The sequence below is a fragment of the Haemaphysalis longicornis genome, unplaced genomic scaffold, assembly GCF_048455015.1.
Source record: "Haemaphysalis longicornis isolate Haplotype H1 unplaced genomic scaffold, Haemaphysalis longicornis Haplotype H1 scaffold_1, whole genome shotgun sequence".
NCBI lineage: Eukaryota > Metazoa > Arthropoda > Arachnida > Ixodida > Ixodidae > Haemaphysalis > Haemaphysalis longicornis.
Genome location: NW_027526203.1, coordinates 298,596,310 through 298,622,438, shown reverse-complemented (window position 1 = coordinate 298,622,438; position 26,129 = coordinate 298,596,310). Strand labels below are relative to the sequence as shown.

Genomic DNA, 26,129 nt, shown 5'->3' with positions numbered 1-26,129 from the left:
GTAGACTGTCTAGTTTTGCTCTTAAACATTGCCTGGCATTGAACAGCCCGGGTATTGCACCTGCGACACTGCAAGCATCTGAAAACAGTGACATCTGCTCCAAAGCAGAACCTGATAAAAATAAATTATCCTTACAAAGGAAGGTTGACTCCAGATATCATAATTTGTCTTGAGGCCGTAGTGGAAGCTTTTCAGATGGAGCCAAAAATAAAAACACTCGTGTGAGTTCGGTGCAAGTTAACCCCAGTTGGTCAAAAACAATGTGGAGCCCTCCACTACGGCGCGCCTGAGAGCCCTGGTGTAGCTTCGGCATGCTAAACCCCCCAAATTTGAATTTTTCTGAATAATTTGTGCTGAATAGGTTGGTGCTTTTCAGAAGCACAGAAGAGAATGACAGAAATTGTGCGCGCACATGATTGCACATCACATAACCATCCCCACTCAACCTCTGGAAATTGTGGACACGCGGACTAGCTGGTGCATGGTTTAAAAAATAAAGGGAGACGAAAAAAAAAAAAGGGGGGGGGGCAAAAAGGTGGATGGGTCAATGCTGAAAGCAGCATTGCGACAGCTGTTCCTTCAACTTACGGGTCCAGCCATTTTCGCAAACCACCTCGACAGTTTTTTATAAAGAATGTGCCATGTAACGTGCAGCGTTGCAAAACTCACCCCATCGTTCTGGCTTACTTATATTTATTTCTAGCCAGCAACCATGCCATGATGATGCATTAAAGTAATGCACACCAAATTATTATAATCATGCCAACATTGAGACATACAATACTGGAAGACATGCAATGCAGGAAGGAGCTACTGACAATGAATGCAACAGTTGCAGCATGACTCAAGGACAGTAGTTGCTAGGAAAAGCAAATGTTCCATTTCTTCACCAAACACACTGGCCAACTGCACGAAAACTAAGTTTTTCCTATTATTAAGAACTGTAACGAAACCCAAGAAAAAGAGTAGGACGTCCCAGACATGTAGATGCCACATAATTTTGTCGGAACTGAGTCGGTCCGAATGCAGATGTCCCTAGGAGCGGGCAAAACATGAAAAGTTCCTAGATAAGGGGTTTTAACGCGGTTCACAATAGGGAGTTTTAGTATAGCGTTTTAGCTGTAGCGTTAACGTTTTGCGGGCCGCAATCGCGAACGGATAGCGCCTCGTTATGCTACGGTTAGCGTGCCCGCTAACGCTATGGGCGCGCTAAAGTGGTGCTTTCCGCTATACTAAAACTCTCTAATGACAGAGTTTACGCAAAAAACAGCCAAGCAACCATGAAAGTATGCCGTTATGCGAGTGGCGGAATCGCGCCCGATGTTCGTATTATTTGAACTGTATGCAGCCAAGCAGCTTCCTCCAAACGAGTAAGCACCCTACACGGGAAGCGCGATCTCCTGCACGTAACATTCTAACGTCGCCAGGTGCCGGCTGTTGAGTAAGGTGGTTACGTTAAACACGCAGAATCGGAAAGCGATTAACAGGCGGCTCGGCAAGACAGTTGAAAGAGGCGCGTCTCACCCGCGTGAAGGCTCGTCAGAAAGCGAGGCAAGTAGGCGCATCTTCCTGTGCCGCCGCTTCCGAAGACCGGCCCGAGAATAAGCTCCGCATTCCGCGAAATGCGGAATGAAAAAAGGAGAAAAGGAAGAGACGCAGTACTTTGCCTCGCGTGCCCACCACGAAGTTGTCGCGGAAATGTCTCATCTCTTGTCAGCGGAACTGAGAGTAAAAATACAGGCGCAGGCGGCTCAAACCGAAGTCAGGGTGGGAGAATTTCCAAAGCGAGATAACGCAAGCCGCATACAAACGCACAGGTTGTAGAGATGCTGCATGCATACTGGTGGCGGCGGGAGAGGCGTTAGTGAAGCAAGTGATCCGTGCAGTTACGTGATCCGACACGGCGGCCTAAACTCGACATGCGACCGCTTCACTCGTTCCTGCGCGACTGTCAACGATGCTGCCCGTACAAGTCTACGGCACAATCAAACCTGACCTGCTTGCCGCACCAATTAGCTCAAAAACACCGTGGCACCGACTCCTGACGGAGGAAGGAACCGGGGAAAATAAATAAAAAAGCACGCAAATTAGGTTTCACGAGACTATCCCGTCGCTCAGTCGTTTTGAGAACGGCTCAACACATCCTGATTAACAATATTGGGCACGTGCGAAGCGTCTGACGGTCTCCCTCGTCAGGGCACAAGACTGACTCACACGAGTGAGCACGATGAATGCGTTCCATATAAAGACACAAAACCGGCAGAATAGCATTAAGCGTTGCCTGCAGCTAGGGCGTACACAGGGTGATGAAAAATGAGGCCGATTTTCGCCGCAATGCGCCTAATAGGACACACAAGGCACCAGCAGCGCTCCAAACACAACGAAAAACCTCCGGCAGCGGTTGTCTGATCAACGCCGACTGCAGTGAGATTTTTCGCAACAGGATACTAAAACGTAATACGCGCCGACAAACCGCGACTGTAGACACTCCAAATGTTTCTTACCTGGCCGACAGCTAAATCATGAGACTGCACCGTTTGGAGATGTCACTCTGGTATCAGAAAGGGGCACCTGCGAGACAAGTCACTGCCTTCGAACGTTCCTTAGCCCTAAATTTTTACGAAGGCATCAACAACACCGAATCCACTACTTCCCTATTTTACTAGGTCACGTGGACGCGTATCAACCAATCAAAATTTTCAGAACTCAATGTTGCTACACGCTGACGTAAATGAAAGTCTATGCAAACGTTCCTACAAAATTATATTCGGACACAAGCAACAAGCACTAAACTGCTTTTTAAAAAGTCAATTTTTTGCGAAAAAAAGTGGTAGTATTCGCCTTATTTACATGGGAAGGCGTTTATAGGTTGTCATTAAATTCACAATTTTTTCCTGCTAAATTTGGACGTTGGCGAATGCCTGTCCCGCTGGTACCGCTAGGCCTGTAGCGCGGTGTTCGGTAAGATTCGGTAGTAATCCAAGGAAGGATAGGATTGTATTTGCAGCAATGAAAGTAGCAGTTGAAGGTTGTGCTCATGGAGAACTTGACAAAATTTATGAGACAATAAGTGAATTAGAGAAACAGTACCAATTCAAAGTAAGTATACGTGGACATGTGTGTAGCGGTGAGTGACAAGATCTTGTGGTCCTTTTAGGTGGACTTGCTCATCATTTGCGGGGATTTCCAGGCTGTTAGAAATGCCTCGGACATGGACTGCATGGCTGTACCCAAGAAATACCAAGAGATGAAAGATTTCCACAAGTACGTTGTTACCTACTTTATTTACTTGGCGTCAAAACTAGTGGATGCTTAATGACGTTTTGCGGTTTATGCTCCAACCAATGCGAGAAAAGCAGCGCAGTCAGAAATCTTAGGTTGTGATGACTTCGCTTATTTCTATTTTGTGAAGCATTGTGAAACTGTGAAGCATTTATACGTGTGAGGGTAGTGCCACTGAGCACATCTGTACATACAGGCATTGTACTGTGCTAACACTTTATTAAAAGTGGCGTCTGAACCCGTTGCACGTGTAGGCACATGATCGGCAGACGCATTCCTTCGTGCCTTTGAAAAACCGTGTACTGATGCTGATGCCGTGTACTGTATTACTGAAAGGGTAATTGGGCCCGCCGCTGTAGATCTGGGGCGAAGTAGGTGCGCTGCTGAGCCCAAAAGACGCGGGTTCGATCCCTGCCTGGGCGACCATTTTTCTGATGGCTGTGTCTAGCGTTCCGTCCAGACAAAACGAAAACAGGCAAACACTACTCATTTTTTTTTGCCTGAACTGGTGCAGATGAGTGCATTGTCGTGCAGACCAGTGCAGAGTGCCATAAGAGCTATATTCTAGAAAAAGAGATATACGCATATGCTGCACTGCTTGTACCAGCGCAGCCTGTGCAATTAAAAAAAGATCGAAGTGTCTAGAGTTACGTAAGACAGGATTTTAACCCAATGTCTTGAGTTACGTCTGATGTAACCCAAAGTCGGAGGTTGAAGTTGCCTCCGATGGAACTTTAACCCATTGCCTTGAGTTATGTCCAAAGTAACTTTACCCCAGCGCTTCAAGTTACATCCAGCATAAGTGATGTCCGACGTAACGTCTAGTGAAAAAAGTTACGTCTGACGGAACCAAAGTACAGCCTCACCCCGTGTAATCTACACAACCTTATTGCAATGGTTCATTTTACGATACGTGACAACTATTCAAAAACAACACGTTGCTGCATTACATCAGACCCAGTGCAGCATTGTTAAATTGAAGTAGTCGAAACCGCGACCTTGAGCATTCTTCCGATTTAGTCAAGCGGTCTGGATCGTGGGACTCACATGGGGACTGTTGGTTCAAGGTTGGTTGGAATCACGTTCACTGTAGTTCTTTTTTTTAATCATGCACAGTGTGTATTGATGTTCTGTTATATGAATGTATGTGCACTTCCCGTGTCTGACACACAAAAGGAAAGGAAAAGACTGGAGCTAACAAAATAGAACCTCTTGCTGGTGCGCTATGCCAGTTCGTAGTGTAACTCGTTCCAAGACTTCATAAAGTTGACATGGCTCAAATGGTGAAAGGGGACAGGTGCCGCAAGCCCCACCAAATTTCATGAATAAATATGTTTCATGACTCACTCCTTGTCATGTTAAACCAACTTGCCTAAACTTCACCTTTTATACACGTCGAAACTCCTCCGAACGATTTTGTGGGCTTCATATTTTGCGAGTTTTTCAAACGGAAGTTTCGAGGATGTTTTGCCAGCAGGAACACCACATTCCACAATAAATTTCTTGAGATTGTTTCATAGGAAAAAAATAGAGTACCAGGGCAGTTCTTTTGCTACCCCTAATCAATTATTAATGGTATTTGTTAAAAGGCTCTTGGCCCTGAGCCATGCCAACTTCGCTCTCGGCACGAGCTACGCTACAAACTCACCTAGTGCATGTGGCAAGAGATTCTATTTTATTAATGCCCGTCCTTACCTTTTGTTTTGTGTGTCGCATATGAGATGTAGTGCGTGAACATTCGTATAACATAACTTCGATATACACTGTGTGTGATTAAAAAAATATCACTTGACCGTGATTCGAACTGACCTCGCACCAGCAGTCCCGCAGGCGAGTCGCACGCTGCAGGCCAATCGACCAAACTGGAAGAATGCTGAAGGTTGTGGTTTCAACTACTTCAATTTAACAACGCTGCACTGGGTTGTATCGACTCGTAAATAATGTCGTGTAGCATAAAATGGACCATTGCAATAAGGTTGCGTAGATTACATTGGCCAACACTGTACTTTGGTTCCATCAGATGTAACTTTCTTTCCTTTTTGTGTTATGTCAGACGTAACTTGAAGAGTTGGGTAAAAGTTACGTTGGACGTAACGTTAATGTTTGACGGTGTAACATTGGACCTAACTTTGACTCTTAACTCTTATTTAGGTTACATCGGACGTAACTCAAGACATTGGGTTAAAGTTCCCTCAAATGTAACTTTAATTTTCTTTTTGGGTTTCGTTGGACATAACTCTAAACACTGTGGAAAAAAAAAGCTACTCTGTGTATGGCATGTCATTGCCATTGTGGCCTTTGTTGTAGAGGTTACGCCTTCCATGCTGGATGTGGTGGTCATGGGTTCAAATCTCCCCGAATTTTCAATACGATAGTTTTTCTTGGGCTACTCAGATGTGAAAATTTTGGTCTGTCTGTTTGCATGCCTGTCTGTCTGTCTGTCTGTCCGTCCCTGATTCAGCCATGCTTTCAAAAGTTATAAGGAATGCTTGAGTGAGACGTTTATACAGTCAGACACAGATATATCGAATTATTGTCTATATCGAACTGTCTGAACATCCCCTTGAAAATCCCTTGCAAAAGTATAGCGCTGTTATATGCGTGTATCAAACTCTCGGTCACGGGCACATTCGGTATATCGAACGCTGCGCCCCAAGTGCCCCTGCAAGTGCGCTTCTCCTTACGGGGTGGATGTGATGATGATGGCAACTTCTCCTGCCGCGCTCGGTTTCTGGCATTTTTTCTGCATGCTTGAGCGTTTTTCAGTGGTTGATGGCGCAGGGGGACCCATGTACTGGGTTACGTATTTTTGTCCACACCCCACGTTTCGGAGCCATGGTCACGGAAAAACGGAAGACTTTGGGTTTAGAACAGCCTTGTGAACTTATGATGCACAAGAAGCAAGCGAATCTTACAGATTATTTTTATGTTGAAGTGTCGTTATCGTAGCGGTGTGGCTTTGAATTTACCGTGCTGTGAGGAACAAATCGGTGAGGTACCACTTGTAGCAACTTTACGTTTCTGATAGGCATACTTCATATTTCGAATTATCGATATATCGAACTATTTCGTGATCCCCTTGGAGTTCGATATATCCGTGTTCGACTGTACAGGCAAAACTTCTTTGATCCAATAAATATAGATATATGCTTTTTTTTTATTGAGAGTACCCTTAAAGGCCCTAAACATGGGTATTACAGGGGGGGGGGATACACATCACGAGAAAAAAAGCGAACATGCAGAATACTTAGTGCAAAATGGTACGAATATTTACACATATAGTTTAAGTTCACAAATGCAAATAAGACTGAAGTGGTCAGGCAATACAAAAGGAAAAAAGAAAAATATACAGATATACAGACAGCATAAAAACAATACTACTGATATACTGACAGCATTGAGGAAAAGATGTTTACAGCTGTGATGAGGCATTGCAAAACGCGTCGTAGTTACTTATTACAGCAGTGTTACAAGGCAGGTCATTCCACAGCTTTATTGCCAATACAAGTGGTGAATATTTTACATGTTGGTACGTGCAAACGGTAGCAATACTTTCAAGGGGGTGATCGGTACGGGGGGAGATGTGGGTTGCCGGTTTGATATGCGAATAATGAAACATTGTTCAGCAAGAAAAATGATACTAGGTTTATCTGAGGAATAAAGTCAGCACATAACTGGTGTTTGCAGTGTTCTGTTAATTGAATGTAAATGTTTGCTCGATTTTTGCAAGAGCAAATAAAAAAAATGCAGTGAAACAATGTTTTAAAGGGACACTGAAGTGATATGTAAACATTGCGGGATTACTAGCGCAAATTGTAGTCCGGAGTCCCCAGGTCATGTTTCAACCACTCTGGGCGCGTTTACGCGATTTTATTTAGTAGAAAAATTAATTCGAAAATGCTGTCCTCCTCTCTTTACGCTCGCCCATTTTCTGTGGCGTTTTCGTGTGACGTCGGGAGGAGCCGAGCTCGCAATTGGCTGCGCTACTGCACGGCTCCCCGGCCTTCAGACAGAGTCAGTCGGCCCAGCGTTTCGTCCGCCGGCTGCCGACGGGTCGTCACAATTCGTTCGCTCAGTTGAAACCATGGTTGAAACGAAGCCAGGACACGTTTGTGAATGGAAGAATGTGCCTTTCTTTGCTTGGTTAGTTTGTACACTGTATCTAGCTCCAAGTCAAGGTCGCTTCACACAAGCGCTGCACAAGCGCACATGCGACGCTTCGCTGACTGGTACGCCAGTAGGAAAATATAAGGCCTCTTGAAGGCGGGAGAAGAGTCAGCGAAGTCAATATAGGTACTAAGGAAATAAAATCAACTGATACTTTTACCGTACAGCGTAAAACTAGGGTGCGGGAGGCACTTTTTTGCGCTGGGCAAACAAGCACAGCGGCCAGCAGCACGACTACGCATCTGCGAACGCTTTTCCGTCTAAGAAAGGCAATTGCTAGACGTGAGATATTGTGGAAACTTGGGGGATGCTTACTGCACGAGCGCAAAACAACAAATAGTCACCTAAGCTGCTTGGAATGCTAAAACTAAATAAAAGTGTGAACTGGTTATACATTATATACTCTATATTTCCAAGCTCGGCCGCGTTGGCCTGTGGCCGAGTCGTTTGGAGCGCTAGGTATGTCAGCGCAAATGTTTTGCAAGTCGCAAGTTCAAATCCCCGTGGGTACGTGGTTTTTTTTTTTTTTTTTTTTTGATAAGTTAACTTTTTCGTTTTCCGCCGATGTTTTCTATACTGAGTTCACCTTTTTTGGGTGGGGGGGGGGGGGGGGGGGGGGGGGGGCGCAACGTTCATTGCTCCACGAACTAGTTCACAGAACGCGCGCAGGCTGGCACTGGCGCGCTAGTGAGTTTTCGTTGGCGTGCTGTTGCCATAAGCACCGACTGCTTGCAGGCAGTGGGCACAGGCCAGAATGAACAGACCCTTGGCCTGGTGCGAACACGCTTTAAACGATACAGGCATGAGGGAGGCAAGCTCCAAATATGGGGGAAAAGCGCATGACATTTGGCCGTCTGCGGGTACGCGGAGGGCGTTCATGCACTGCGTAGGCCTCGGCTAGTGAATGCTACGATTCCAAGCCGTCCTGGGAGGCTTATCTTATGCATTTTACAGCCGACAACATGGCAGAAGCGCGGTACGATGATTACTGAGATATTGAGAATGCCCATCCAACAACGCCATTGGTTGTGTTTTACAGAACCGAAACCGAAACTGAAATTTGTTTGATTGCTAACCTTGGGCATCGTCCAATCACGGTGCTCCCTCCTCCCAACGTCACAGCCTTAGTTGGTGCGGCCGCCGCAAACCGCGCATGGTAGTTTTTCTTCTTTCGCGCTTTGTAAAATAATTACGGATTTGTCAACCGGATAAACGATAAAAAGTGTGTTAATTTGAGCCAGTCTACGCAGTGCAAGCAAAAACGGGAGCTTGACAAATTCACTTCAGTGTCCCTTTAACCACGAAATACAAACGAGGCTGGCACCTGAGCCTCACGCTCGTGGCTCGAGCACAAAGACCTAACAGATGGTGCATCGGTGCGAATTCGGCGAAATTGAACTCCGCAAACCTCCGATAGGGAGACCGAGACCGGAGGGGAACAACATGAGAGGTGAGCGGATGAGACAAGAGAGGCAGTGATGGCAGCAGCAGCAGAAAGAAGGCCATCATCTTTCGGTGACATTTGCAGCAACGCGAGCAGATGCACGGCCTTTTTGTGCACGTGTGTGGCCATGGTGACCAATTTGTGATAGCTATTTTTAATGCCAGCTTTGCAATTCACATGGAGACAGCTAGCAGTTTTTACCGAACCGGCCCAAAGCCACCGCCGGCATAGCTATCGCTAGCATTATGTCCAATTGTCTGTAATTATTAATGGTATTTAATAAATAACAGTGATTTTGGCTAGTCAGTTTGCAGAAGCTGTTTGGCTGGTTGGGAAAAAATCAAGGGAGACTGCTCTTGCTGCGGGTTGCAAAACAGGTGCAAGGTAGCAGTCTGTAGTTTTTGTCTAAACAGAGTTCAAATCCCGGGAATTGAACCCGCGTCCTCGTGCTCAACAGCACAGCGCCTTAGCCACTGAGCCACCGTGGTGGGTGAAAGTTGTATTTCGTCTTCATGGCCCTTTTCATAACCTGCACCCATGTCTGCACCATTGCACAAAAGAAACCCACGCCCCGCTTTCCTTTTGTTGCGTGACATCTGTGCTGTCTGCTCTCAGCCAATCAGGGCTTGTTCGAAATGGCCACTTTGAAACGGACATTAAATCGACAAAGCTAAGAATTCTTCCCCCCACAAAGAAAAAAAATTTTTTTGAAGAGTGAATTTGTGGCATTGTGTTGGGAAGGTTTTGGACGCAAGAAAAAAAAATGCATCGTGTTACGGCCACAGTGAAAGCAGTCAGTAATTGGCTTTGAAACTTTCTTTTCTTTTCACTTTTGAGCCCTATTTCATTTGTTTAGTTATTCATAAATATATGTGTTTGTTCAGGCTACATTAACTCTTTTGTTACCATGCCTATTCAAATCGATCACCGGTGATTGATGCTTTATATTGTCGATATCTACATGTTGTAATTGTTTTTCGTACACGTAATGCACCTCGTATTTCGTACACGTAATGCACTGCACTTTCAGTTTAAATTTTTCCGCTCCGGCAACATTGAGATTTTTGACAGCGTCTTTTGCGAGCTGAGGTGTGTGTGTTTTTGTGAAAGGGGGTGTGGCTGCTGCACTTGACAAAACAGCATGCCGCTTGTGGTTGTGTTGCATTACCACCAATTCTTTTTATGTAAGGCTCCAGGCAAGTCAAATACAAAATTATGTTGTCAGCTTTGTACCGACAGCGTTGAGAGGTGATAATTACCTGAAGATGACACCAGCTATTCTCTAGTGACCTTTGGTTTGGAGAAAGGGTATCTTTATTCGGCCAAAGCTTATTTTTTGAAGGTCTCCGGCATGTCTAACAAGTGGACATTGCATTTTCAGCCAGTTTCCAACAGTTTTGGTTTCATTTTTGCATTGGGAAATTAATATTTGGTGCTACTACGCAGTTACCCAGCTGCAAGCCGATCTGCCATGGCGCCTCCGTCGCCCGCTACTAATCCTCGAAAAAAAGCACGCCACTCTGATCCCACTTCAAGCATTCCTTACTTTTGCGATAACAGCTTGAGCTGAAAGTCCATCCAGTTGTCGGATATCAGTTCAGACAAGGACAGCGCTTCCAATCGGCCTTAACACCGCCAGCTGTTTACCGGCCAGTTTTGTTTCCGTACGAGGGTATTTCCGGAGGTTTAACATAGCTTCTTATCTATTCTGACAAAGTCTCCAGCAGGCTTGATATTGTTTCTTTTTGAAAATGTTAGGTGGCTCAGTGTAGAAGGCTTGTAGTGCTGAACTCTCTTCATAGCGCGACAGCTGCTTGGTGAAAGCTTGGTGGGCACGATTCTAGTGCATTGCACCTTATTCTTGGTAGCAGGGCTACCACAGCCAGCCAGAAGATGATTATAAACCACAAATGAACGTTCTGACTGATAAGTGATGAGCAGAGCGTCAACTAGCATCCACCAACTAGTTTGGTTTTCAACTCCAAGCGGATTTCTTCACAGCGCTTGCTTGCCCTGAATCTTGTGCAGACCGTAGTCATTGACAAGGTATTTGTCATGACTACGGTCAGCACATGGGGACTCATTCGTGCGTCTTATAGTATCAAACCACCAGATTTTTACCAGAGAACAATCCAAAGTTGCGAAATTTGAAATTAAGGTTAGGCTTTACCACGAGGTGCAGGCGCCACACATGCTAACATTTTCTTTTATATCTGACAAACTGTTCTGCTCAACTCAATTTTTTGTATCTAGCACGGGTTTTTAAAATGTTAACTATAAAACATATATTCTAGATTTTTTCTACTACTTATGGTTTGTTATGCACAACTTCTTTTTATTATTTTCTGCGACACCTGGGCAAAAATTTTGAATTTGAAAATTTTATTCGCAATCACTATTTATGAAGACATTATTAAAACTGGTGTCATTGGAAAGCGCGTGGGATCATCTGCATTTGATGTCACTGCAAATATGTGCCTAACCAATATGTTTAGCAGAAGAAAAGTTTTCTTAGACCCCTCAAAACCCGTCAATTTCCCACAGTAACGAACGAGTTAAGTGCATGGCTGATGCTTACATGCATGCGTGTTCTTAATATGCCATCCTGTCCTGTTTCATTTCTTCGTCATGCAAGCAGACAATAAATTGATGTGTCACCCAGGTACTACTCTGGACAGAAGAAGGCTCCACTTCTGACAATCGTCATTGGTGGAAACCACGAGGCCTCCAACTTTCTGGCTGAGCTGGCATACGGTGGCTGGCTCTGTGAAAACATATACTTCATGGGTGAGTAACTGCTTTTGCCCACAGGGGTGGAAGTGCTGCCCCATTTGCGCCATGCTGCGCCAATCTGCTTTTCATGCTCTATCTTCCTCCAAAAGGCATTATTGCGATGAAACTGGTCCCAAGCAGAGCTGGAAAATGTGATGCAGTAGGCAGTAGTGATATGCCAGCCACTTTGCACAGGGAGCAGCAGTAAAGACTTATTCGTTGAGCTATTCACGGCGTGGTGCGCTCTGGCGGACTCCGAAAGGCTCTGCATCACTCATCTTAATTTTCTGGTGTTCTCTGGTGTTCTGGTGTGTTCTTTTCTACATGCGTTTTTTTCGCACTTATTCCCGGAAGAAGCGGGAACAAAATCTGGAGGAAGACAGACCTTTGGCCATATTCTCAGTTGTCTGCGAGTGCCACTTTGAGCCCGAATGCATATTGCGGGATTACATCCTTGTAATAAATTGGCTCTGAAGTACCACTTGCACGTGGGAAGCTGTCGTTGGCTCCGTGCGCAGCCTGCCAGACTTGCCTCTTCTGTCCGGAGATACGGAAGCCGAAAAGAAAAAAGGATGTCAACAACAAGAGTTTCGGCAGTAAGGAAGAAGCCACGGCAAAGCAGAACTGCCGAGTAGGATATATGAGGCGCGCCAGCAACACTACGATAGGTTTCTTTCTTGCCGCAGTACTCGCCAAATGAATTGTTGCAGGTTCTACGAAATTTGAACTCTCCAAAATTAGCCTTCAATGAGTACAGCCTTCTTCGAAGCTCTAGTGCCAGGATAAATAGTGGCAACGATTCAAGCGTTTTTTCGCTACCACGTGATCAATGCGAAGAGAGGCAAAGCTTAAAATTCTTTGCAAGATATCAGTGCTGCTATGCCTACATTAAAGGGGCACGTGGGTCTTTGATCAAAAACTTCATTTTTGCAGTTATGATGATGAAGATTGGGGGACATATGTAGTTTTTCATTTTGATTGTAGATACTATAAAATGTTTTTGTGTAAAATGACTATATTCGAATTTATTTGGATTTTTAGATTTGATTTTGTGGCAGCTTTTGTAAAAAAAAAACTGCTGGAGGGATGCAGCTGAACAAGGTACCACTGAACTCTGCACAAATCAAGGAGTGCAATAAGGCTAACATCATCATTCTATCTGGTCTGTAGCAGAAGTTACGACGGTTTCAAATCTGGGCCTTGAAGGAAAAACTGGTTTTTCTGGTTCCCACCTTCCAGGCCCAAACTTCAAACGGTTGAAGCTTTTGCTAAAGACCAGATAGAATGATAATGTTAGCCTTATTGCACTCCTTGTTTTGTGCACAGTTCACTGATACCTTGTTCAGCTGCATCCCTCCAGCAGTTCTTTTACAAAAGCTGTCAAAAAATCAAATGTAAAAATTGCTATAAATTTGAGTATAGTCGTTTTACAGAAAAACAAATTTTATATCTATAGTCAGAATGAGAAACTACATACTTCCCCCAATTTTCATCATCATAACTGCAGAAATAGACTTTTTTGGTTTAAGACCAGTGTGCCCCCTTAAGACAAAGTGACTGCGCAAATATTCTTTTGCTGTGTGTTATGCTGGAGCTCTGTTATAGATTCAATAGCTGTATCAAACAGTGTGCTGCAAGAGGCTGATGCCAGTCCGGCCTGAAAAGGGCCTATTACAGCTAGCGAGTTTAGTGGTGTATTGCACAGCTTGATACCACTGACACAGAAGCTCACCTTCCTTGTATTACTTATCGGCCTGGAAATGCAATGCACGCACTGCAAATGAGAGTCGTTGAAAATTTGGGGTGCAAAGTACTATAGTGAATAGAATAGGCATCCTAAATGCGAAAACTTGTGGCCATCGTTCACTCACGGGTGCTAACTGATGCTTGAATACTTCCATAAAGGCAAAGCCACACGCAGGTTATTAAATCACAGTAAATACAAAAAAGCAAACCCACTTGTAAACAATTAAACATGGCAGTTGGCTGCCGGCAACACATAGAAAGTACCTATACGCTCGTATCGTCTGTGCATTTAGCAGACGACACTAAACAACCCGATTTATGGCCGTTGCTGCACACCTCAAGCGGGCCGGAATAGTGACAAAAGGCACCTAACAAGGTACAAGGATGGCAGAGGTGGGAAGCTTTCTTTTCATAAAGGTTAATTACTGCCCAACATGGAAACGACAGTGATAACCACTGCCAACCGCCTAAAGTACGGCGGCAACGACGGCAGTGCCTCTTGAAGAGGGCGCAGTAGCGCCAGCTGGTGTTTTTTACACGAAAGAGCACGCCCATTCCTTGCTGTTAGCGCCACTAGATCATCCTAGTTCACGATAGTCTAGCCGTACCGCCCTGCTTTTTTTTGGGGGGGGGGGGGGGGAGGGGGGGGGAGGGAGGAAAATGAGTGTACCCCTCCCCATTCTCCTTCCGGTAAGCCTTCTGTTTATGCTTTACAATTTTAGCACTGGTACGTTCGTTATTTGCATAAACATGACCACAGTTGTCTGGTACTTTCTGCATCAATAGAAGTATGTATTACTTGGGTCAATAGTGCGGGTATACACTAAGATATTCTTCCTCTTTTGTTTTGTAAACGTGAGCATTTATTTTGAATTTCTCTGGAGTCTAGTCAAGTTTAGTTCCAATTTTCTCTAGTTTCCTCGTAATTTCTTTCCCTCTTAATTTCTTTTTTAGTTTGTTAGTTTTTTTATTTGTCTAGAGCCCTGTTACGTGTAGAATGAAGGTAATCTTAGGTTCAAAAGAGACATTTTGCCTATCTGTGGTAATTTTTTGGTTGTTTCTCATGGCTGTAATTGCGTTGTAATAACGGGAACATTTTTTTGTTTTTCACATGTTCGCTTATATCTCTAGATTTTTCGTAGTTATTGCTCTGTTAACGGTGATGGTTTAATTCTCGGAACTAATATTTTTCTAACTTTATGATAAAATGGTTGTCTCAGTATTGATCAAATGGTGAGCAAAAGCCATTTGAATTTTTTTTTGTGTTTACCAAAAATGAAAAATTACATATAAATGATGTTTGACCCTATAAACCTGCTCCCAAACAACTTGGACTGCTCTGAAATTTGGCTTTTGGTAATCTAAGGCTGCTCCAAAATTAACCTTTTACTGCTCCAAAGCTGCTCCAGAATAGCATTTTTCCTGCTTTCTGAGCTGCTCCGAATCGCTCAAGTCCGCTTCCACCCCTGTCTGTCTCTCCAGTATGCCTGCTGTTTATGCTCGAGAAAGAAAGTTGATAAACACTGATACGGCTGTTACTTGAACAAACACAACTAAATTTCACGGTATTACCCGCCGCGGTGGCTCAGTGGCTAAGGCGTTGCGCTGCTGAGCACGAGGTCGCGGGTTCGATTCCCGGCCGCGGCGGCCGCTTTTCTGATGGAGGCGAAAAGCAAAAACGCCCGTGTGTACGAGATTTCGGCGCACGATAAAGATCCCCAGGTGGTCAAAATTAATCCGGAGCCCTCCACTACGGCGCGCCTCATCGCCTGCGTTGCGTCGGCACGTTAAACCCCACAATCAATCAAATCAAATTTCACGGTATTTTTTACATAGATAGAAGCATGCATTAAGTAGTCAATAGGATGTGTAATACACCGGGTTTTTTTTTTCTATTGTGTGTTGTGAACATCAACATCTGTTTTTAATTTCTCTGGAGTCTAGTCAGGTTTAGTTACTCGGTGCATAAAATTATCTTGTTTCTTCTTAGGTTCTTTTTCTTTCAATTTCGTTCTCTTTTAGTTTCCCTCAGTTTTTTCTTTTTCTCCTGTTTGTCTAGAGTCACGTTTGGTGTAGAATGCAGTCTTAACAGCTTAGGTGCTAAAGGGTCCATTTTGCATATCTGTGGCCTTTTCTGATTTGTTTTTAATGACTGTGATGGTGTTGTAACATCACAAACATTTATTTTTTATTTGTGTGAAGTATAGTTAAATGTTATTCAAAGCATTGCTTATCTGTAGTTTTGGCTTAGTTGTTGATCTGTTAGGTGTCATGTTTTAATTATCTGAACATGTATTTTCCAAGAAAAACTCATTGGAACAGTGGTTGGCTCAGTATTGATCAAATGTTGAGTAAGAACAATTTGATTTGTGTGTGTGCGTGTGTGTGTGTGTGTGTGTGCGTGCGTGCGTGCGTGCGTGCGTGCGTGCGTGCGTGCGTGCGTGTGTGTGTGTGTGTGTGTGTGTGTGTGTGTGTGTGTGTGTGTGTGTGTGTGTGTGTGTGTGTGTGTGTGTGTGTGTGTGTGTGTGTGTGTGTGTGTGTGTGTGTGTGTGTGTGTGTGTGTGTGTGTGTGTGTGTGTGTGTGTGTGTGTGTGTGTGTGTGTGTGTGTGTGTGTGTGTGTGTGTGTGTGTGTGTGTGTGTGTGTGTGTGTGTGTGTGTGTGTGTGTGTGTGTGTGTGTGTGTGTGTGTGTGTGTGTGTGTGTGTGTGTGTGTGTGTGTGTGTGTGTGTGTGTGTGTGTGTGTGTGTGTGTGTGTGTGTGTGTGTGTGTGTGTGTGTGTGTGTGTGTGTGTGTGTGTGTGTGTGTGTGTGTGTGTGTGTGTGTGTGTGTGTGTGTGTGTGTGTGTGTGTGTGTGTGTGTGTGTGTGTGTGTGTGTGTGTGTGTGTGTGTGTGTGTGTGTGTGTGTGTGTGTGTGTGTGTGTGTGTGTGTGTGTGTGTGTGTGTGTGTGTGTGTGTGTGTGTGTGTGTGTGTGTGTGTGTGTGTGTGTGTGTGTGTGTGTGTGTGTGTGTGTGTGTGTGTGTGTGTGTGTGTGTGTGTGTGTGTGTGTGTGTGTGTGTGTGTGTGTGTGTGTGTGTGTGTGTGTGTGTGTGTGTGTGTGTGTGTGTGTGTGTGTGTGTGTGTGTGTGTGTGTGTGTGTGTGTGTTTATAAGAAATAAAAAATGCAAATAAATTATGTTTGACTAGAAATCTGCCGCCAAACAGACTTCCACGGCTCCAGAACTCGTCGTTTGATGCTCCAAAGTGCTCTGAAACACTCCCTAAGCTGCTCTGAAAGGCTCAAGCCCACTTCCATTCCACCCCTGTACCCAGACCCTGCTTAGTTCTCACTGCTAGAATTGCACTAAATGCACTAGGCTCATGACCAGGCCTACTATGCAAGGTGTGCATTGTTCAACTTGCTTGCATCAGACTCTACTCCTGATGAGTGCAGCATGTCTCAGTTGCTCCTTGCGTTCATTCCAAACTGCGCAAGTGGCACTGCCTGTCAACCACTGAGTAGGTTTGGGCTTGCTTTGTGGTGAGTGGCTGCAGCTTCGCATGATGCTTCTTTGCGAGGAGGAATCCGTATTGATAAATGTACCCCTGTGTCAACACGCCCTGGTCCGCTGCCAATCGAAATAGTAAAGCAGAGGTTCTTGCTACGTGTGTGCATCTAACAACAAAATGCTGTCTGCTGAGATCAGCCTGAGCCAAGTGTGCATTCCTAAATTCGGGCAGCTGAAGAAATTGGTCCATGCTTGGAAAAGCGCGAGAACAGGCACAAATGTACACACCAATGTTACGTCCTGTTGTCTTTTTTTTTTTTTTCCATGATTTGCCCCCCACCCCCCACCCCCTTCCCCCCCCTCTTTTTAAGTATGCATATGCATGTTTCAAGTCTGCACTTGTCGTTTGGGTCACATATTGTTTGTTGTTGCGAGAGGACCCCTTTGCAAGTACAAAATCTTTTCCAAGCGTTAGACAAAGTAGTCGCTAGCATGCAACTCACTCTCATTTAAAATTGCTTTCTTTTTTACTTCTTATGTGAACCAGCAAAACAGCGTGAAACACTCGCAGTATGCAGTCATGTGTGTCGTGACGAGCGTAAGACGCGGTGTCAATTGTGTTAAAGCAGTGGCATCGCCACACTTGCTCTAGAGCAGGGGTCGGCAACCTGCAGCCCACGGGGCAGTATTCTGCGGCCCCCAGCGCGTCTTCAGAACCCCCACCCCTTTCCCTGTCACTTCTTATCTGAAGGCTGGCACGCCAGTTTTGACCTGAAAAGGGGTTAGACGGGAGACAAGAGCAGCGAATTGATTGCTTCGAGTTGGCATTGTCCTCATCTTCACGCGAAGCGAGATTATTGTAAATTATTGTCAGATATTATTGTCAATTCGCTGAATTTGTTCTCTTTGCCTGCAAAGTCCCCCCCTCCACCTGATTTGCCGTCCGGCCCTCCGCCGTGCCGGCTTCGTGCAACTTGGCCCTCCACCTCAAAAGGTTGCCGACCCCTGCTCTAAAGGCCTGTCCAGGTGGATGGGCACAGGGACAACAAGACCTGTGAAAAGCACCCTAATATATGCTGCATGGTATTGTCTAGGCTACGCAGGTGTAGTCAAGGTAAACGGCATCAGGATAGCTGGGATCTCTGGAATCTACAAAGGTCATGATTACCTCAAAGGTAAAAATTTGCAACTCATTTTGTTTGTTGAATTCCATATAATAGATTTCTTTTTTGATTTCAGGTCACTTTGAGGTACCGCCGTACAATGATTCTACAAAAAGGAGCGCTTACCATTTGCGAAGCCTCGAGATCTTTAGGTTGAAGCAGGTGAGAGGGAGTGCAGTTATTGCAGTAAACTCTTCACAGAGTGATGGTGGTGAACAGCTTTTTTTTCTAGCGTGGCTGGTTGGGAAATTTCAGAAATATCTCGCATGCGTGCGTGCGGTGTCATGTGCAAGCCACGAGCTTTTTTGTTAAGAGTGTGTAGTTTCCGTCACCCTTACTGGACGTTTGTATGCATATCACAAGTTCGATCCAGGTCGCAGATAATATCCGTTGTGTGTATGGTATGCGAATGAATTTTGCGCAAGTTTTTTTTTTTTTTTTTTGAAATTTTTTGCTTCAGAATATAGCTCGCTTGGTATTCATGCCATGGATAGAAAGCAACTTTTTTCTGTGCTTTAGCTGTTTATTTTGACCAATTTTGAGTGTGCTTTTTTTTTTTTCACAAGATATTAATTCGAAACATATTGCAGTGGCGTAAAATGTAGATGATTGAATGGCCTTTCTAACAGCACCAGTTTGTAAAATGTTTTCATAAGTAATGCTAGCAAAAACATTAGCAATGTAAAAAAATTTTGCCCAGACATCTGTGAAAAGGATAAAAAATACAAGAAACAATAGCCAAAAGAAACAATACCAAACCTGTTGCACACATTGTCAGAATTGAGTTTTACTCAGAACCACACTGTACCTCTAAAAACACCTATTGCCAAAATGAAACTGGACAGCAAACAGCTGACGGCATGTAAGACTGATTTGAAGTGCTGTTACAGTGGACTAGAATACGTTCTAGTTCACTATAGCGCTGTCTTTATCTGAACTGATAGCCGATGACCAGGTGTTATTTTTTGTAGGTGGAGTTCTTATCACAGAAATCAGGGGTTGGTGTGGTGAAATCATGGGTGTCATAGTTTTTTTTTTTTTTTTTTTTTCGAGGAACAGTAGTGGGTAACATACACACTGCCGTACCAAAGTAGTTCGAAGTTGAGTAAAGGCATAGTGGCGCCAAATACACTGAAAGCTCGTTAATTCGGATCTGAAGGGAGTAAAAAAGACACAAATTACCTGAATGTCAAGTTATCGAATGAATGGAAAAACAGCACATGTACAATTCTTTTATGAGTACCTATACTTTGTGAAGAACTCAGTGATGCTAGTTCATCTTTTGGTGGACAGCTGGGTGGAAAGAACAAGTTTTCGGACGTGCAGCAATCCCCGTATACAAAGAGTATTGCAAGGGGCATCATAGCAGAATTCTTCCAAAACAGCGAGAGCATCCGCAGGTTCTAGCCAGTAAACGGCCGGGCGCCGCCAGCTCTTTACTGGCCGTGATGTACACTCGCATCCTCCCCACAGCTAGAGGGAAAGACTGGGTGTGCGAAGGATGGCACATTGTGGCGAGCGTTTCAAGAAGGCGTGGGGGTCCGAATTTAAGCGGTGGGTGGGTAAATTTGTGCCAAAATCCTCCCCACAGCTAGAGGGAAAGACTGGGTGTGCGAAGGATGGCACATTGTGGCGAGCGTTTCAAGAAGGCGTGGGGGTCCGAATTTAAGCGGTGGGTGGGTAAATTTGTGCCAAAATAACAAAGGTTCGTGGCCATAGGGCAATGTACATTTTTGAAGGGAGGGAGTCGGAGCGCCGAATTATCCGAATTTCCAAATTAACGGGGGCAGAATTGACGATGCTTTATTGTATGAATGTCACAGCACTGAAATGATACTGAAATGATACCGAAATGATTTGACGTTACTGTTCTTGTTCACCACAGCCAGTCTGGGCACGCGTGCTAGAGTGAGCAGTGGTTGCATGTGCTTAGGCAGCATGACGTCAGTTTCAAAACTGCAATGTGACACACGAGGCGAACACACGCCAACAGCAGCTAACACCTTAGCTACGTCACAGGAACCCTGACGTCGGCAGTTTGGGGCACGGCGCTCAACCCGTCACGCCGATGCCAAGAGGGTATCCATTCTGAGCTTTCTCGTGTGTGCAATCACTAAAATTGATTTAAAATATGTTATACTGAATGGTTATGGTTGAAACTTCCCAAGAGATATCCCCGCATACGAAGGAAGCTTTTTACATAGTTATCTCAGCTTTGAAGTTTTGTGTCAGTACTCCTTTAAAAAAAGTGTCTGCAGTGTTGGCACGGAGGCGTTTTGTAATCTAGCCTGAGTGTCTTGAGCTTTCTCAACTGTCAGGCATAGCACTTGTACTCTCTTGTGGTATGCACATACAATTAAGTTTATTTGCAATTGTTTTACAGCTGGCAGAGCCTGTTGACATTGTTATTTCCCATGACTGGCCACGTGGGATCTATAACTACGGGAACACAGAGAAGCTGTTGCAACAGAAGAAGTTCTTTGTGACGGAGGTCCGCAATAATACCCTTGGTTGTCGTCCGACAGAGAGCTTGCTAGAGCAACTCAAGCCCAAGTACTGGTTTGCTGCACATCTGCATTGCAAGTTTGCTGCACAAGTTGACCACCAGGCAAGCATTCACAGTGGCCCACATTTTACATCTTCCAGCGTTAACGTGCTTTGTGTGTCGCTTCCACCAGGACGGGACTTGTACAAAGTTTCTGGCACTGGACAAATGTTTGCCCAGGCGGGACTTTCTTCAAGTAAGGCTTCTGGAAACCAGTGCGTCGGTCAACACTTGCTAAAATCTCATATTTGTGGGCACCATTACAGACACTAGACATTCCAAGCTCGAGTGAAGGGCCTCCAAGGCTTAGCTATGACCTCGAATGGCTATGTGTACTACAGTTGACGGATCACTTGCTCCACTTGGATTCCAAGAATCACTACATGCCAGGACCCGGGTGCAATGAACGGTAGTGCTTTTTGTACACAACATTATTGAGCGGTTTTTCACCTTTTTTGTGACAACCCATTTATAAATAATTTTTTTATTCCTAGGTGGCAGTTCACACCTACGCAGGAAGAAAAGGACAAGCTGGCAGACACCCTCAAGGGTGATTTGCTTGTGCCTTGCAATTTTCAGCGCACAGCTCCCGTGTATGTGCCAGGATCAGAGCGCAGCCCAGGCCGAGCTAGACCCCACATCAATCCTCAGACTCGGAGCTTTTGCCAGCGGTTTGGGCTTAGGGATCCGCTTGCCGAGGCACTTTGCCCTCAACACGATTCGACAAAATTGGATATTTCGAGCTTTCTGGGAACGGACGATGTCACTAGCTCAACCCTACCGTCTTGCAGTGAGTCAGAGAGTCAGAGCCAAAGTCAGAACCAGAGTGAGAGCCAAAGAAGCACGGATCTAGGTGTGGACGAGGATCCCCTGCACGAGATGAGCGCAGAGGAAAGGCAGAGGGTGCACACTCAGGAATTCGGAGGCCCAGATAGCTCGACGGGAGACAAGGAGCTCTTCCCAGCACTGCTGGAGAAAAAAGAGGAGGAGGCCAAGCCCAGGGCGTCTTCTGGGAGAGCTATGAAACGAAGAAACCAGTCTCTGTACACAGACAGTGAAGATGTGGACAATTGAATGGCACAGTCACTGAATGCGATTGTGGTTTTTCTAAATTGTGTACAGACATGGGTGTAAATAAACTAAAGGCGATCTCGGAACAAGTCGAGGTCGTTGTAGAAAACAACTTTTGGTGTAAGAGTTTCCACCTTTTTAACTACAGACATGGGTGTAAATAAACTAAAGGCGATCTCGGAACAAGTCGAGGTCGTTGTAGAAAACAACTTTTGGTGTAAGAGTTTCCACCTTTTTACTGAAATTTGCTGATTAAAAAAACATGCCAAACAATTCCAAGATTGACACTGCTTCCAGTTTAGGTTATAAATGTAATCGTCGATTAAAAAATATGCACATAAACAGAAGGGATTGAAATGTACAGACTGTTGTGCCAGCCAGTGCTTTCAGCAAATGCTACTTACTGATTCTTTCCAGCCCTATAGTCGTTAATGGTTGGCCATATGGTGAAAAGGTTGGTGGAGCAATGTGTGTTTGTTGAGTGCAGGTGTCCTTGTGGGGCCTTTAGTTCTGCTACAATAATTTGTCTTGCAAAAAAACGAACGCATGTGCAACACTGCATGCCCAGCAGTGCATTGTTATAGAATTAAAAAAAGGGCCCATCTCCCCGCGAGGGGGACTCGAGTAAATGCGTCGCATAGGGGGTGGGTGTATTGCGTTAACGTTTAGTGTTTGGGGAGTTGGTGGTAGTGAATGTGTTGTATCAGCAGCTTCTTGACGTAGTTTGAATGAGTCAAGGATATAAGGTGCGTTCGTAGCCTTTCATTCTGTGTCGGTTTTGTGGCGCAGTGGGAAGAGCACCATGTACCTCGCGTTCCGCCCACAGGTAGTGAATGCGTTGTATCAGCAGCTTCTTGACGTAGTTTGAATGAGTCAAGGATATAAGGCGCGTTCATAGCCTTCCATTCTGTGTCGGCTTTGTGGCGCAGTGGGTAGAGCACCATGTACCTTGCGTTCCGCCCGCAGGGTCGTGGGATCGAAACCAGGTGCCGGTAAGAATTATTTTTTTATATAGTGTAGGGGGAGGAGTGCGGACCTGTTGTTGAGAGCGAGGAGGGTAGCGTGATGCGGGAGAGGAGGAGTGGGGGAGAGGGCGCACCTGGAACGGCTGTTGCGGACACCGAGGCACACCGACAACGCCGGGTGACATCGTGAGTTAAAGAAATGCTCTGCATTTAAAAGGCACGTGCATAGTGATTCCCTATTAGTATAATTGCTTGAAGCTTCAAGCATTGTGAGAAGCCCACCACACTTGCCAATTATCTGATCAACTTTGTGAATTTTTGTGATGTCGTTGCAGTGTCCAATTTCTCGTGTGCTTGCTTGTGGTCGGCGAGATGCATTACCAGGCAGTTTTTTTGGGGCGCCATGCAGACAAAACACAAGTTTGGTTCATTCAATAGATTGCCTTGTTAGAATCGTACTGACACCACTTTTATTGTAAACTTTGCTGAAATAAGCTCTATAATTAGGAAAAAAGGGAATGGCCATGCGACCCACTAGCTTATTGCCCGCAACAGCACCTATCATGTCATATGCCCAGCTGGGCGACTGGCTGAGGCCGGCAAAAGCAAAGCAATTTAGGCAGGGCTTATAAGCTTGCTGAACAAGCTGTTTGCACTCAAATTTAGGGCACATTCTTTTTATAGCAGTGAGAATGGTGGGGTAAACAGTGGGAGTTATGAAAGTACACATAAACGTAGAAGTACCAATGCATACTGCTGTTAGTATTGTGTGCACTATGCTTGTTTTAGCTGCACAGCAGTGCGGCGCTTTGGGGCTGTCTCAGATGACACTGGCTGATTGGTTTGTCGAGTGAACACCATGTTTCACGAAACGATTATTTTCTACCTTAACAAAAAACAAGCCTACGTGAAAATATGGTCACAAACAAAGCAAAGGCAGAAAACAGCCCAGTGCAGTATGGTAGCGCCATCTAGGGAGACTGACGGTAAACGAGGCTCCGCAGTCGGCTGCAGAGCCTCATTGCACACTAGGTTTTGCTTGAAGACCTGTTCTTCTGACATCATTGCAGACGTCACGAAAACACCCGATTTGGTGGGAGAATCAAAATTTTAACTTAAATTGATTAATTTCTCAGTGAATAAAGCATAGTTTGCTTCCTGTCAGGGGCTGGAGAGTACACTAAAAACAAAATCTTTCAAATAAAACAAACTTGTATTTTGTCTGCATGGCCCCTTCAAGCATTGCATGCTGCTTGTGGAGACCGTGCAGCACTATAGTTCACTAGTGCACAAGACACCACGTTAAATAGAGTGCAAAATGCTGCTTGCATTCACAAGTGTGGTAGCAGTTTTGCTTCTTTGTTTGCAGGTTGGCACAGTCAATGTTTCTTCGCTTTTCATGCACTATACAGTTTTCTCAGGGAAAGGTCAACTGACATTCTATTTTATCCCCGTTTCTGGTTACAAGTACCCTAATCAAACTATGCATGCTTTCTGGTTGCCACACTTAATTAAGAATATGATTACATATTGACGTGAACGTACCCATGCGAGACGTTTGCGAAGTCTGCCACCTATGCTGTGGGCCCAACCATCGGTCCACGTCGCCTTTGCCGATGCAATGTAGACAAAGAAAAAAGAACACTTGTCAGTTAGGGCCTGTGGCGGAAACACACGTGTGGGGAACTAATGAGTTCTGTACCCACGGTATTTATGTCCAGACGAAAAAAAAAAAATCTAAGGGTGGTCTTCATCTTCCTGCAGCATGTTAATTGAATCCAGAAAGAAAAAAAACTGGTCGCCATCCCGCCCTGTGAAAGTGGATGTCCAGCAAAGCTGCTGTAAACCACTTCAAATGGTGATGGAGGAGGGTATGAAATGTTTCTCGTCGTTTCGGCGGGCTTTTCGTTTGCGCTCGGTTAGTGTCACTAGATAAGGGTACAGAGTATCAGCACTCTTTTCTCCTCTTGTCCCATGCCGCCGACATGATCACTGATCAGTTCACAGTATGTGACATTTGTTTGCACTGCGACGGTTTATGCGTTTTAGTCAGTCAATTCTGGTAGGCTTAGTTTGTCCTTCCTGCTCTGCAGCTGAGTGCGACTCGCGTCGTTTCGAATGTGAATCAAAGATGACGTGAGTAACAGCATTTCAGCAGCAGAAGTGTGTCCAAAGATGTGGAAAATTCTGGGTCCTGCCTAGCCTGGCGCATGCTCTCGGCGTCTTCAGCAAGAACTGCCCTATTTAGTGACCCTAGTCCTGCCTAGCCTTCAAAGATAATCTGTAAACATAATCTTTACCAGGAACACATGGTCGGGGGGTCCCATTGTTTCCAGGCGCCTTATCATCCCTAATGCGGTTTCGATGCGTGTTTTGTGGTTTCCGTTGACAAATTCTGCGCTGTGTGCTGGATTCCTGATTAGCTTGACACATGCGCTCGGCATCTTAGGCCTGGGCGCCTTGGCATTTTTGCCCACGGTGATGAAGCCGTAGCAGGGTAGAGATACACATAAACTGACCAGACGTCCTGATTTAGGCGGGACATGTCCTGGTTTTGCGGCTGTGGCCCCGCTGTCTCAGCAACCTGCTAGTGGGATGATGTTTTGTCCCGCCTTTGGCCGAAAGTATGAAGATGGGTATCAAGCCCTGTGTCACAAATGAAAAGCTGGAGGAATGAAAGAGCCAAAATAAACTGTTTGAGGAACTTAAAAGAAAGCAGCGCAGACAACGGGACTAAGCAAGAAACACACAACACGGCACCTATGTTGTTTGTTTCTTCTTTAGTCCCACCGCTTGAGCGGTTTTCTTGGAGTTACAGTGCACCAGCAATCCGTTTAGTGCACCCCTTTTGCATCTTAGGAACGGTGGGTGGACGTGCTTCAGCACTTCGAGCCTTGCAACAATTTCAAGACAATCGTCGAGTATGCCATCTGCTTGCCAGGCACAAACGCTCCAGTGGAAAGGGTGTTTTCTTTGATGAATAAGATGTAGACTGCAGAGAAGACACACCTTCATTTGACCGCACTCAAAGCAATGAAGGTGAATCTGCGCACGACGTGCGAGTGCTGACACATCAGAAAAAATGAAGAACTGTTTAGGGCAATTTGTTCAAGCAAGAAGGAAAAAAAAAACTTGGAGGATTAGGAAGGCCACATGGTGCAGGTGTAGTCCCCCAATCCTGCTTTGGGGTTTGGAATATGGTCACTTAAGGTATACATTTTTGCTGTAAAAGTATAAGGATGGGTGAAAATAAAACCTGGGTCTTGTGGGACAACAGCTGTGCGTGTTGCAGACTAAGCTGCTTGCAAAAAATGAAGTGTCTGCATTTAATGGAAGGCACAATCGTGAAAAAAAAAAAACATCAGGAAATGAAAAAAAAATTACAACTGACCTTTTCCCAAGAAAGTTGTCGAGTGTACGAAATAAAAAAAAAATGAACTGTCTGACTGAGCTAGCACACTAGCAAGCAAGCATTCCTACCATGGCAC

At 45.0% G+C, this 26,129-nt stretch overlaps 2 protein-coding genes across 4 annotated transcripts in view; one reads left to right on the top strand and one right to left on the bottom strand.

Moving 5' to 3' along the window:
- Pkn (serine/threonine-protein kinase N) overlaps positions 1–2,669 on the bottom strand; it is a 78,298-nt gene extending 75,629 nt beyond the window's left edge. The window contains exon 1 of the mRNA XM_077680426.1: positions 2,505–2,669. The gene's annotated coding sequence lies outside the window, so the exon portion shown is untranslated. The remainder of the gene's footprint in view (positions 1–2,504) is intronic.
- Positions 2,670–2,846: 177 nt separating this feature from the next.
- Ldbr (lariat debranching enzyme) lies at positions 2,847–21,788 on the top strand. 3 transcript variants are annotated; one of them, XM_077680446.1, is made up of 9 exons: positions 2,847–3,099; positions 3,191–3,264; positions 11,556–11,680; positions 17,992–18,072; positions 18,137–18,222; positions 20,444–20,668; positions 20,739–20,801; positions 20,872–21,014; positions 21,100–21,788. In XM_077680446.1, exons 1-9 carry the CDS (start codon positions 3,010–3,012, stop codon positions 21,677–21,679), a joined length of 1,467 nt encoding a protein of 488 aa, XP_077536572.1. In that variant the 5' UTR covers positions 2,847–3,009; the 3' UTR covers positions 21,680–21,788. The 3 variants fall into 3 exon arrangements, with proteins under 3 accessions (XP_077536572.1, XP_077536564.1, XP_077536578.1); XM_077680438.1 differs by having other exon boundaries at positions 2,890–3,099; positions 3,158–3,264; XM_077680452.1 differs by lacking the exon at positions 2,847–3,099 and adding an exon at positions 3,101–3,127.
- The last annotated feature ends 4,341 nt before the right edge of the window (positions 21,789–26,129 follow it).